Here is a 14,271-nt window from a genome sequence, read left to right as displayed (position 1 = left end):
GTTTCTTCCATGTGATTACATGTATTAATACACTAATCACAAGCATGGCACACATATATATATGAAAAATATGATAATTGTCTTTTACTGCATAAGCCATCACATTGGTAACAAAATCTCTAAAATCCTGCAGTGTTAAATTACCTGCCATGTTATAATTAGATGTTCTTACACCAATTGGTGATTCCTAAATTGGAAAAATCACCTCCTGATTTGTCTCGGATTAAAATACCAGTAGTTACCGTGCTTGGCCAGCAGATGGCGGAGGAGTACGGCCAAACACTGCCTCTCAGCAGAAAATCGGATGCTCCCCAAGGAACCTGTGAAAACTTTGCTAACAGATTTGGGGCTGCTAAGCCCGTGGAAGGAGTGGGTCAGTGATTGTGCCGCAGGACGGCAAAGGGGCAAGGGAATCGGGCAGGCAGCAGGGGGGAGTGGGCAGCAGATGGCTGTGGACAGCAAATGGCCCGGGTGCCGCGGCGGGGAACGCGGTTCTCTTCGCAGCCTTGCTGGCAGCGGCTCCGAGCAAGACAGCGATGGCGGCCTCCTGCACCAGGGTCCGGACTGGCAGCAGAAGACTGAGGAATGGCATTCGGGAGAAACAGGACCAAGTGTGCAATGCAGCTGCCGCCACAGCGAGAGGCCGGGCGGCTGGAATGCCGATTAGCACTCACCTCGGGATGCCCATGCCACAGAGGCGTGGGCTTCCAATCCACTCAGATGACACCAGATAAGGAGGATATTCAATGCTATAAGGAAAACGATATATTTATTTACCAGAGAGAGAGTTGCACTAGCTAGGAGTTAGAAGCGTGGCTGGCTTCCAGAAGAAAAGGGAGGGTCCTTTTCCTTTCACTTCTTTTTATATCTACCTGTGTCAGTTTACATGTCCCCGCCCTCATGGGCAGATAGCTTTGTGGGGTTCACTCCTACAGCACCTCATGATCATTTTTTTATAACTAAGAAAGATATTTTAGTTTGGAGCAATCTGACCCCTAATTGGCCTCTATCCTGCTCTGTATTGCTGCTCCGGGGGCCTTGTACCTCAGAAGTGCAGCATGATTGCCTCGGGGACAGCACCGGCCATTTTGAAGACTTCACAGGAACCTTGGAGAGACTAGAGGGCAATCTGAGCTGGTTACCCAGGCTTCAGAAGGCACAGCCTCAGTAAGGCTGTTTCAGAGTGTTCTGGGTCTATGCTAGTGTGAGGCCTGCTCACCTAGGGTACCACCTGCTGCTGCTCCCACCCCCAGCTGTGCTTCTGTCCACTGCCGTGACACATGGAAGGCAATGGAGCAGCCCAAGCCAGCAGCTGGAGACTTCCCCTCCCCCACACACAGTTTCTATCTTCTGAGCAAAGAGATCCCAGACAGCAATCTGGGGACTCACCTGCCTCAGGCTCCCACAGTGGACTCTGCAGCTCTCCTGACCACTCTGTGTCCCCTGAAACTAGAACTTCCTGCTCTGTCTGTCACTGGAGCATCTCTGTATGAGGTAGGACACCATTTCCCATTAGCATGACCACTTTGAGAACCAGGGTCTCCCAATGCTATGCCCTCACTGGCTGGTGTGCTCCCCTTCACCTGGCTGTGAGATCTGATGCTCAGATTCATCAAACACTGTATCAGAGGGACAGACAGCTATGGCTTCAACTCGGGTAGGCCATGCACAGCAACTGCCACCTTGAGACTTGGTCCCCAAGTCTGACAGGCAGTTATGGCAGTGGCTCTAAACCAGGTGGAGCCCCTGCTCTAGGACTGACTTCCACCAGCTCCCCTCACCTCCCCACCCCCACCATGAGTTCACACAGTGCAAGCAGTGCCTAGATGTGGCTTCTCTATCTGGGACTGTCAAGACTCCTGCCATGAACCAAGTTAACTTCTCTCCCACATACAGCACCGAGTCTGGGGAGTTTGGTCACAGCAATGGAACACAGATTACAACACCACAGTGCACATGGACCCTGTACATGAGAACAGGCCTGGCCTCCACCACAGCACAGGGCTCTGAACCCAGTCCCTGCTTCCCCAGCTCTTCTTGCATTGGCTGATTTTGAGTCGCTTAGATGTCAGGAGAGCAAAGCATGTGACACTCCATCCCAGGGACACCACAGGGGAGGTCTTCACAATGGTTGTTAGATGGACTGAAGGGTAGCTGGCTCCTCTCAAGTCTATAAACAGGACGTCTCTGAATCATGAAACAACAGTATCTTCCCACACAGCCCAGTGTGTTCTCAGAGAATGGGGACAGACGGACTTTCTGATCCTTGCTCACCCCCTTTCTACGAAGTCTTCGGAGCATTGGTCCTTGGAAACAAGGAAGCATTGAACTCCATCCTTAGCAAGATTAACCCAACTGCCACGGAAAGGGAGGCCTTTGAGAAAATCCAGGAATGCTACAATGAGGGAGGATTGAAAACCAAAGTCTCAGATACTACAGTTCTGGTAACTTCCTCCCTAAACCCACACCCCCATGCACACATGGTGCAAAGCCGTTTACAAGTAATGTGTGTCGGGGGATGAACAAGAGACACCCTAGTACATGTCAATGCAGCATGCCGGTACACAGCCAGCCTGTTCTCAGCTAGTTCTGCAAACACTCCCATGCTATGAGTAATCTCGTGTTCTCCACACACTAGGGCAGGCAGGGACAGAGGAGATTTTTGCTCTGGCTGCTACACAGGTAGGGAACCCTTAGTCCTACTCTAAGATGTCTGAATTCTGTCTACTGGCCAGTGTCACCTTCTCTGGATCTCCCTTGACTCTGCTCCCCTGTCTCAGATGGCGCCCTCCTTCCCCTGGGATCCTCAGAGCCAGGCCAGAACCTCCCTGCATGGCTTAGATGACACCCCACCCCCAGAGAGTGCCCGCAGCTGCCCACCACAGCTGCTCCTTGTTTCCCGTTGTCTCATCTTAAGTCAAACCTGGATTATACAGATGTGTGTTTTGAATAGTGCATCCCTCACAATGTTTGTACTTTAGTTTGAGTGACAGGTCCTGCAAAACCACAGCTCTCTCCAGTAAAGAGTTTCTTCTAACACACTCAGACTGGGGATGTACTGACCAATGTGCGGGACAGATGTCCTCAGGTACGGGACACCATCAAAACCCATACTCAGACATCCTGTGTCCTCTCCACACTAGCCCCCCATCATACCTTCCAGCACCTTCTCTAATTCATCCCTGCCTGGCTAGGGTGACTTTTCAGACTTCCTCCTGGCAGCTGTGGATGAGCTGCAGCTCCCTTGGGCAGAGTCTGCTGTGGAGACCTGAGTCACTGCAGGGAGTTTCCTTCACTGAGGACAAGGAGCAGTCTCATCGTGGGTGACTGGGGTGTCCCGGTGAGGCTCTGCACCTTGTCTGTGACCACCTCTGCCTCTCTCTGTGCTTTTCTTTTCCAGCAAGCCATCACCTTCACCCAAGAATGCAGGCAACACTTTACCGAAGACAATCTAAAAATAATTAGAGCATATGCTCTTACACTATACCAGTCTTCACAATGATGGCTGATGCGTGTGACATCTTGCAGCCCTGTCCTCTCTCCCTCCTGAAGTTGGAATCCAGACATCTGTCCCCTCCTTCTTCTGTCTGTCAAGCTCATTCTAATGAACACCTGCAGCTCTGCTCTGGTCTCCATGTCTGTGTGCTGTGCAGGTGAAGTGTGACATCTTCAGAGGATGTGGGAGACAGTGACAGAAGTGACATGTGTGGGCACTCAGAGCAGGGAGACTGGCACTGACTGGCCAGGTTAGCATGGGAAAGCCACTGCAGGTCTTTTGTTGTTCTGTAGCCCAGGCTGGCCTTGATCTCACAGAGGTCCTCCTGTCCTCTGCCTCCCGAGTGCAGGAATTAAAGGCACTTCTCACCACCACACCAGTCTGACTGCAGCTTTGTGAGACTGTGAGACAGGAGCTGTCTCAGGGTAAATAGCACGTGAGCAGCCAGCGGGTTCAGGGGCTGGCAGGACAGAAATGACATGCACAGCCACTCACCTCTGGGCTTGATCACAGGGCAGCTGGCTTCTTATAATCCATAGCAGTATAGTGACTCCAAAGATGACCTGGGGAGCTCATCAGATTCTCTATGTCTGATAGTGACAGTCACCGTTTGTCATAGCCTAGTCTACCTAGCAAGTTCCAGGACAGCCAGGACTTCAGAGAAAGATCCTGCCACAAAAACAAAAACTTAATAACACAAAAGAAACCTTAATGTGGGGAAAATATAGGAGTAGATGTTCAGCTAAAGAAAACAGAGTGTCTGGGAAGGAGGTTCCAGGAATAGAATGCTTCTGTGCCTTACTGGGGACCTGAGTTCGAATCTCAGAACCCATGCAAAGCCAGTCTTGGCAGAATACGTTCATAACCCCAGTGCTCCTGACCAGAGATGAGAGGAGACTAGTGAATAACCAGAAGTTTGTCTGGAGTCCAGGGTCAGACGACCAGAGAGACCTGTCTAGATGCGGTAGGTGAGGAGTGACACCTGACATTGTCTTTGACATCCGTGTGCACACTGTGGCTTCTGCATGTACGCTCTCTCACACACCCACACACAAAACAACCAGACCACTAAAAAGTAGAGCAATCTCAATTGGTACACTCAGAAATCATGAACAATATTGGTTCACAGGGAGACACAAATGATAGCACACTACAGAGAGTGGCAAAGATTGAGAAGAAGACGGAGCTAACCCTAACCCAGAAGTTTATCCCGCAGCCCCCGTGAGGATCTCTCCCGGGTGAAAGGTCACAGGGACGGCCCCGCCCTACTGCCTTATAACCTTTACTGTTCTGCTTTCATACACATCCCACAGCCAGTATCTCCTGGTCCCCTGCCAAACACAAGCTCTAGTCTATGCTCCTGAATTAACATTATCTGTCTTTGTCCTGACCATCTCCGTCTGACAGATGAGTCCAGGTCCTCAGCTGATGGGGGAGAGGCGGTGGAGAGTCCTTGTTGCCACCATCTGCTCAATTCCTTTCCTAATGTAAATAATTTCTACTTCTATCTCCATTTAGGTCTCAAAATGAGGTGTTTCTATAGGATCCTGTGTCCTGAACTCCAACCATACAGTCAACGCCTTTACACAGGGTTCTCCAGAACAGCTCAGATTCAACAAGGCCACAAACCTACTTCTTTTTTTTGTTTGTTTGCATGCTTGCTTTTTTATTTTCAGATGGTTTTTCTCTGTCCTGGCTGTTCTGGAAGTAGAACAGGCTGGCCTCAAAACCCAAAATCGTCTTGCCTCTGCCTCTCAAATGGTAGTAAAAGGTGTGCATCACCATGGCCAGGCCCAAACCTACTTCTCACCATTCCTCCAGAAAAGTGATCCAAATGACCTTTCCACGACAGGTGACAGCATGTCCTTCCCTCCATTGACTCACGACTCTCCTTTGGTTTGCAGGTATCAAGGTTGCAGATTTCTAGAAATACATGCAGGCAGAATACTGTTTACATAATAAAGAAACCTTAGGTGGGGAGATTGTTGTGGAAAGGACTGCAGCCAACTTCAGAAAAGTAGAGAGACCTTATTTCAGACATTCTCCAGTGCTGTAAAATTAGAAGACACCGGGAACCAGATTTGTCTGACCTTGGAAGCACACTCACCCGATGATCTTGGAGTTCATATTATATCCTTATTTGTATTCAGATGCATGTAGAGTGACCCTTCCAAAAGTGAATTGTGCAGCTGGTGAGATGACCCAACAGGTCAAGACACTTGCTCCCTAACCTGGCCACCTGAGTTCAATCCTCAGGACCTGCATGGAACAAGGAGAGTATCTTTGACCTACAAGCACAGGGACAGTCAGGACTGTTGCACAGAGAATCCCTATCTCGAAAAACAACAAAAAACAGCCTAATAATTCTTAAAGGAAGTTGCGTTGGATCAGGTATGTTTGGGTAACAAAGAAGAGAAAGTTCCAGGTGGCATCATTGTTGATAGCTGTCCTGACTTCTCCTTCTCCCTGTGTCCTGGGCAACCCGGCCCTCTTCCTGCTCCCGACTCCTCTCCTTTTCCCACCCTGGTCGTTTCTCCTCAGCACCCGCCTGTCACTCTGTGACAGCCCTCTCCTGGACCTGCGCCTTCTCCTTAGGGAACCTTTCCCAGTTAACTCCATGTGGGTTTCTTGAGTTAGAAATGAGATCGTGTCTCATTGCCCACAGCTGCCGCAAGAGCAACAATCGTGATGGAAAAGACTGAGGAGAATGGAGTTTTACCTCAGCAGATGGAGACTCCAGCTTTAAGGCAGCCCAGGTTCCCATAGAAACCATGTCTGCATGACTGTGTGCGGGTCATCAGACAACACTGTGTTATCTACACAATGTGTCTTATTGGTATTATGAAATACAGTCTACCATCCTCAAAAAGATCTATTTATTTTTGTTTTATGCGTAGTGTTTTGCCTTTATGTGTGTTTATGCCTGATGGCCAGAAAAAGGTATTGGATTCCCCTGGAACTGGGGTTACAGCAGTTGTGGGGTGCTGTGTGGGTGCTGGGAACCAACTCCCTGTCCTCTGGAAGAGCAACCAATGCTCTTTCACACACACACATATATATATATATATATATATATATATATATATATACATATGTATGTATATATATGTAGAGAGAAGTCTTTTCCTTGCCTGCCTCGTTGTAGTCCCCAAATAACACACAAGATGCTATATTAATTATGAAGCTGTTGGCCTTGCTTGTTTCTTACTGGCTAGCTCTGACTTAAGTATTTAACCCATCTAAGTATTTCTCTTACCTGACGGACATCTTACCCCTCTGGCGGGCTACATGTGTGTTTCTCCTAAGCAGAGTCCTCCTGGACTCCTAGTCCCACCTATCTTGCTTCTCTATTGGCAAACAGTGCTTTATTGACATATACACAGGGCTTCCCCATCATATATATACATATATATATATATATATATATATATATAATGTAGTTTTATTTTATGTTGCTCTGCTGTTACATAGGGCAGGACGTTTTCACAAGGCCTTTTTGGGACTACAGTCAATGATCAGCAAACACAACATAGTGGGCCCCTCTCTCTAAAAAAACATCACTGGACAAACTAGACACCCTCTCACATGTACACAAACCTGTGTGGAAAAGTACTCAAGTTTAGACCTGGCCCTGTGTACTTTATTTCCCCTTTCTAGCGTATCAAGAAAGGACATGCATTTTAATTTGCTCAAAAGCAAGGCTTGTTTTCTGGCAGCAACATGCTACTTCTATTACAAGGCACAGTGAATGCCAGAGCTACGAAGGCAGGAGGTGTAAGTGAATTCTTACTGGGAAGGAAGTTGTCAACTCAAACAGCAGCAAATGAAGAGTGCATAGAGGAAATTCCTTGTTGTCACAGACAGACGTAACCTCCAGAACATGTGACAAAGAAGACACTTTGATCTGTGACCCCAAGACTCCCTGAATTAACAGCTTTCCCATTTAATCGAACACTTCTGGATCCCTGCTAACAAGGAATGTGCAATACGAGTGTGGAAAAGTTGCTTCTGAAAGGAAACTCCCAAAGAAGGGTCAGAGAGAGGGAATGCAGAAATCAGGAAGTTTTTATTACAATCCCTTTAAGTGGTAATGTACCACGTTTCCATATCTTCACAGTAATACAAAGCACAGCCATTTGCAGAACTGGTTCAGATTCCTTAAACACCAATGGCACTTTCAGTCCTCTGCACAAGTGTCTGGAAGTTACTCGTGTTTGTATGAAATGAAGCTACTGATACTTTTCTACAGCAGTAAGTGCACACCAGGAGAGCCGAGACAACACAAGTCCAGGGGTGGGGTTTCCCAGAGCTGCAGTGTAGACAGACTACAAACAGTCAATTCCATACACATGAATGGGCTTCCTCGCTAGAGGAAATCCAAGTGGAATAAGGAATGGAGATGTAGAAAGGTTTTCTTGAGGGGACGGAGGACGGCGCCCTGGATGCCTTAGGTTTTCGGCCCCCTCGGCTGCACCACATTCTTCTCCTGCGCTGTCTGACGTCCACGATGTTAAGTTGTCTCTGCATGGTGAGGGTGCTGTCTTTGCAGGAATCTTCATTCAGTGTATCAAGCTCCACGATGGCCTCATCAAAAGCCGTTTTGGCCAGTGTACAGGCAAGCTTCGGATTATTAAGGATCTCATAGTAAAATACAGAAAAGTTAAGAGCCAGCCCCCAGGTGGACTGGATGCTTAGGTTGCATCTCTTTCCTGCTTGTATCAAATGCCTCTGGGTACGCTTCTTGTGAATTATCTATCGTTTGTTTCCGATCCTCACCGCATACTACCGGAAATAATCTCCCTTCATCTTCAGATAGAAGACCTTACTCTCTGGATTAGTTGCATTGGCTATTAAATACTTAAACAACAATTCCAGGACCGGCCCCGACTCCACTTTCTCCCAATAGTCCTTGATGGTGTCAGTCTTCTGCTGGATGCTCGAGATGACCCTCCAGGCGGACCTGCGGGCCCCCGACCACGTTCTTGTAGGCCACCGACAGCAAGTCGTGCTCCTCCTTGGACAGCTGGGCGCCCTGCCCTGTCACGGCTTTCATGCAAGTGGCCACGTAGTCATAGTGCTCGACCTGCTTGGCCAGCTTGGCCTTCTGGATCAATTTGGTCTTCTCCAGGGCGAAGCCAGGGCGAGTGCTGAGCCAGATCCGGAGTCCTCCTTCTATTCTCCACGGCTGTGACGCAAGTTGCAACCAATGCTCTTAACCACTGAACCATTAATTTCTCTATCCCAGGATACTTTCTTCACTAGAAAGTGCCTCTGTGTTTACTGGCAGTTGTGGGTTAAAAAAAATCTACATCTAGAGTAAATATTGTCTTAGAAAATCAGCTGTGAAATACAAGGCAACTAGAAGCGCAATTATTCAATTATACCCAATACAGTCCTGAGACAATTTTATTGGTGAGATATATACAGGCTCCAAAACTACACAGAGAAACCCTGTCTCAAAAAACCAAACAAAAAAGAAGAAGAAGAAGAAGAAGAAGAAGAAGAAGAAGAAGAAGAAGAAGAAGAAGAAGAAGAAGAAGAAGAAGAGGAGGAGGAGGAGGAGGAGGAGGAGGAGGAGGAGGAGGAGGAGGAAGGGTGAGGAGGAGGAGGAGGAGAAGGAGAAGGAGAAGGAGAAGGAGAAGGAGAAGAAGAAGAAGAAGAAGAAGAAGAAGAAGAAGAAGAAGAAGAAGAAGAAGAAGAAGAAGAAGAAGAAGAAGAAGAAGAAGAAGAAGAAGAAGAAGAAGAAGAAGAAGAAACAGCAGCATCTGTAGTTCCTGACCATTTACCCAGATTTTCTATTTCCAGCATTCCCTCAGTTGTGTTTTCTTTATTGTCTCTATTTCAGTTTTCATGGCTTGGACTGTTTGAATTGTTTCCTTCACCTGTAAGATTGTCTTTCTTTCTTTAAGAGACTTGTTGATTTATTGCATTTTTTGGTTTGTCTTTTCCTCTGTTTCTTCCTTTTTTGTCTGTCTTTTCTTCCATTTCTTTAAGGGATTTTCTCATTTTCTCTTCAAGGGCCTCTATCATCTTCATAAAGTTGTTTTTGAGGTCATTTTCTTCTACTTCATCTGCATTGGATGTCCAGCTCTTGCTGGTGTAGAACCCCGAGACTCTGGTGGTGTCACATTAGTGTTTCTGTTGTTGAGTGTGTTCTTATCCTGTCTTCTTCCCATCCTCTTCTTCCAGTAGGTGCAGGGTCAAGGCTCTGATGGTGGCAGATGCTGGATGGTTTCAGCGGCCCCTGGTCTCTGGGGATTCAGTGGGCAGGATGGGGCTACATGCCCCAGCCAAGGGCCTCCAGTGAAGGGGTGGAGACAGGAGAAAGCCCAGCACTCACCTCTCCAGGAAGGTGCAGGGCCAAGGCTCCAACGGCAGCAGCTCAATTTTCAAATTTTTAAAAGAAAAACAATTCTATGGCAACAGAATAATTTTTTCAACATTCAAAAGTTTTTTATTCTAGAAGAGAAACATATTTTGGATTTGAAATAAAGTTTCAAATCCATATGCACTTGTCTGTCTGTCCATCTATCCTGGTCACTGTCGTTGAGTTTGTCCAACAGATCAAGTTCCTGACCACCAGTGAAGGATTCAAGCTGGTCCAAGGAGACAAGGACCAGCGCGGGTGCCATGGTAGTGAGTGACCGAAAATTCTGTTTTATCTTCTAAAACTATTGTGTCATCCAGAGCAGTATGGTTTTTCACAACAGGCAGTAGGTTGTTTGATTATTTTGGGGAGGAGTTTCCCTCATGCTGACAGGGAATGGTTGAATGTGACATGGGGACCTTCTGGAGGCCCTCTAAGGCATTTTCCTGATGGCAAATGTTACCTTGACTGTCCCATGTTGATCTGCATTCATGTCCAGTGTCAGCCTTTGCCACACCTTCTACATATTCCAAAAGGCTGGGACCTTCTGTTAGGATAACCCTAGAAAAAACATTGTTCCTAGAAATGCCTTAGCTACAATCCCTTTTTATATCACCTGGTTTGCCATAATTACAACATCTAACATCACTTCTATCAAGTACCATCATAAGCATGAGATTCAATATCAACTGTATTTCAGATCCATTCATCTATAGACTGATCTTGCCTTTAAAGGCCTGATCAGCTACATTCTGAATTAGCATTTTTAAAACAGACGATTCAATTAATATTTGTCTAACTTTTATATTTGATACCATTCTATTTATAGTTGAAGACAATCATGTTTTTGTTGTTTTATTCTCTGTGTAGTCCTGGCTGTTCTGGAACTCACTCTGTACATCAGGCTGTCCTCAAACCCACAGAGATCCACCTACCTCTGCCTCCTGAGTGCTGGGATAAAGCTGTGTGCCACCACTGCCTGACTTGAAGTCAATCTCTATAAAAAAATCAGTAATTTTATTAAATGGCTCAGTCCTGTTTCCTGATTCTTAAATCTTGCCCCAAGGATTCAAAGCTTCTGTATGACATAGGGCCAAGGTGTGATTATCAAATGTAATCTGTCTATCCACATCAGCATAACAACCCTCACCAAGGATTCCATCTTAGAAAACCTCACAACCTCTAACCCTACTTCATTGTTTGATGGCCTTAGCTTCATCTCTCAATCATGTTCTCCACTGTAACTGAGGACCAGCTTCTAATACTGCTGTAACTAACTCTTTCCAGTCTCCTGAAATAATTCTATTTTAGGTGCCCCATGAATTTAACATCTGCTTCACAAATGGTGAATATACAACAAATGCTTCCTTAAATCTCCTCAAATCTAACATTACTATAGGATCCCAGTTAGTTTCTGTGTAGCCTTGGGGATGCATGTCATCTGGTGGTCATTCTTGAATAGTAACTGGATAAATTGAGGTTGGTTTTATAATGACCTTGGGAAGCTCCTTGTCAGGTTCCATAATGCCATGGTGGGGTAACTTCTGCTCTAAACTCCTCTATCTATGCGTGAATATTTTTCTTAGTTCCATTAGTCTTTCTAAGGATTTCATCTTATCAATGTTTCATATTTGGCACTGATATCAAACAACTCTCTTAGGGGTAAAACAAGAATTGCCAAAATGATAATTAACATTATGTCAATCCTAGCTAAGTTGACTATCCCTTCATTTAATTGTTTCATTTTCAAACCACCCATTGTGGAACTATACAGAGACCTAACTTTGTGCATCATAATATTTTTCATTTTTAACATGGGGAGAAAAAAGCCCTCTTTTCTCTCTTGTTTTAACTAATTCCCACCTTTAAGAATTCCCAGGTATCTCACCAGACCTGTTGACTGTGTCAGTGAAATGTGAGGCTGGCTGTCACTGTGCAGCACAGCTGGATGGAGATCACAGGTGGTGTACGGCCTGCCAAACCAGAGAGAAATCGGATGAAAGAACTATAGCAGCATTCAGTGAGGGTTATTTTGCTGGACATCAGATCAGCAGTTGAACAACCTGAAGAACATAGAAATCATAATTCTACAGACCAAGCAAGCATTTTAAATATGTATTTCTTAGATCACTAGCTTGCATGTTCAGCTCTATGTAGGAAGCATATTTTGCTAATTGGCATGTGAGGATGGTTAGTCTTTTGGAGTCAGATAGACCTGTTGGGGCTGAAATTACAGGTGAGCTGCCATGTGGGTACTGGGAACTGAATTTACATCTTCTGGAAGACCAGCAAGTGCTCTTAACCACTGAGCTATCTCTCCAACTCTACCACTGCTTCTTGTACAATTTTTCTTAAACTAATTTTAGCCACAGTATACTCTTTCAAGACTGGAAACCCTAGGAGAAACATGTCCTGGTCTCTGCTAAGAGTGTCTTTTTTTTTTTTTGGTTTTTCGAGACAGGATTTCTCTGTATTGCTTTGGAGTCTGTCCTGGAACTCACTTTATAGACCAGTCTGGCCTCTAACTCACAGAGATTCACCTGCCTCTGCCCTCCCTCTCTCAGTGCTGAGATTAAAGGTGTGTGCCGCCAACGCCCTGCTAAGAGTATCATTCTTTCGGTGAAAATATATTACAGTGTATTTCCAGTGGGCTTCATGAAAACATTTCAAGGAAAGAAATTCGAGCATCATTTACGTATTCTATATATTGTTATGGGCTGAACTATAATAACCACTCAGGGTAGAGAACTTCAGTTATACCTCAGAATCATTGGGAGAGCTTGCTATACATTGCTAATCTCCAAACCAAGAGTTTCTGTGTTAGTTAGTGTGAGGTAAGCCCAAGAATGTGCATGTTTCATAAACAAGCAGTAACGTCTTTGTTCATGTGACTCACTTTGCTGACTATAACATTAAAACAAGTAGAGCTTTCTCACAGAGGTTACAGTTTACAGGAAGTAAATTCTATATGGACACATGCACATAATTACAGGAAACTTAAAAGGTTAAAAACTTGTTAAAAGCGAGCAAGCAGTGGTGACATCACAACTTGGAGCAGGAATGCTGAAAGTCAGCAGAGCATAGGGTATATCTCAAGGGCCCTGAGTAACTGCCGGCCATGACCACAGAATGACGATTGTCATGCTTCCTGACATGTGCAGGGCACAGAATAACAACAGCAAAGAAGCCATGAAAGCAAAAAGGAGACCATGGAGAAAGGCTGCCCACGTGGTGATATGTTGAGAGAGTAATGAGAAGCACACAGGATTAAGGTAATGTCCTATACACGTATGAAAAATGGCATTACGTCTATTCATTTCTACAGTAGACATGCACTTAAAAAATATAAAGACAAACATGACAAGTGTCAATAATGAGTTCTGTCCATATGTCCTTAAGGCTAAAGAGTGGTAGTCCCAACACTGAGTCTGTTACAGAGGGTCTTGACAGAACTACAAAGGAGCCCGTCAGTGACTGTGATACTCTATTTCTGGACCTGTGCAGTGTTTCTCTGACTTATACACATGGGAACCTCCAGAGATGTAGCCTATGGAGTTGTCCATTCGTTATCATATGGTAATCACCTTATATTCCGTTAGACAAGCACGATGAGAAAGGAGTGGAACAGAGCCTTGTATAGACGCCTCTCCCACGAACGAGAAGCCCCATCAATCGACTTGGCCACCCAGATGAAGTTAAGTGTCCAGGGGGAGCCAGAGCCAATAGCTCTTCATCTGCTTTGTGTGTCCCCCGAGTGTCACACCCCCTTTGATTTGTAGAGCGGAGGAACATAGAGAAGTGGGAGGTAATCTGTTTCCCAGTGTGGGAGACTCATGCATTTCTTCTCATGATGCTGTCTCCTCACTCTTAAAATGCCCTCCACTGGCTCCAGATCCTGGTCCGGGAAGGGGCTGTCTGTGGACGTCATGTCGGGCCTCGAAGGCGGCAAAAGGAAGCCCCTAAAACAGCCCAAGAAGCAGGCCAAGGAAGATAAGGCTCTCAAGCAGAAACAAAAAGAGGAGCAGAAGAAACTCAAGGAGCTGAAAGCCAAGGCTGTGGGGAAGGGACCACTGGCCACAGCTGGAATTAAGAAATATGGGAAAACGTAAGCTGTCCTTCATACCTGAGACCATGGTGACCCTCTTCCATTCCTACTTAAACATCTGGATCCCTTGCCATAGCCTCTTTGCCACACACAGATAGAATGAAGTATTATACTGGAGCCTATTAAACATCTGGATTCCCTACTATAACATCCTTGCCACCTACAGCTAGAATGAAGTGTCATCCTGGAGCCTGTTGTACATTGTAATAAACTTTTGTAAAAATAAAATAAAATGAATAATACAATGAAAAAAATGTCCTCCACTTTACTGTTGACAGAAACACACATCTCTACTGTGGCAGT

The 14,271-nt window shown here is 45.8% G+C and overlaps 1 protein-coding gene and 1 pseudogene across 1 annotated transcript; one reads left to right on the top strand and one right to left on the bottom strand.

Moving 5' to 3' along the window:
* Window positions 1-374: 374 nt before the first annotated feature.
* On the bottom strand, window positions 375-13,791 carry LOC101830096 (annotated as a pseudogene).
* On the top strand, window positions 13,790-13,972 carry LOC110343026 (translation machinery-associated protein 7-like). The gene has a single exon (XM_040735443.1). It carries the CDS (start codon window positions 13,790-13,792, stop codon window positions 13,970-13,972), a length of 183 nt encoding a protein of 60 aa, XP_040591377.1.
* Window positions 13,973-14,271: the final 299 nt, after the last annotated feature.

The sequence above is a fragment of the Mesocricetus auratus genome, unplaced genomic scaffold, assembly GCF_017639785.1.
Source record: "Mesocricetus auratus isolate SY011 unplaced genomic scaffold, BCM_Maur_2.0 Super-Scaffold_100046, whole genome shotgun sequence".
In the NCBI taxonomy this organism is placed as follows: domain Eukaryota; kingdom Metazoa; phylum Chordata; class Mammalia; order Rodentia; family Cricetidae; genus Mesocricetus; species Mesocricetus auratus.
Note: the sequence above shows the minus strand (reverse complement) of the source record. Positions and strands in the feature narration are given on the sequence as shown.

Coding starts and splice junctions, on each gene's coding strand:
- LOC110343026 (XM_040735443.1), top strand. CDS start 13,790: ATGTCGGGCCTCGAAGGCGGCAAAAGGAAGCCCCTAAAACAGCCCAAG.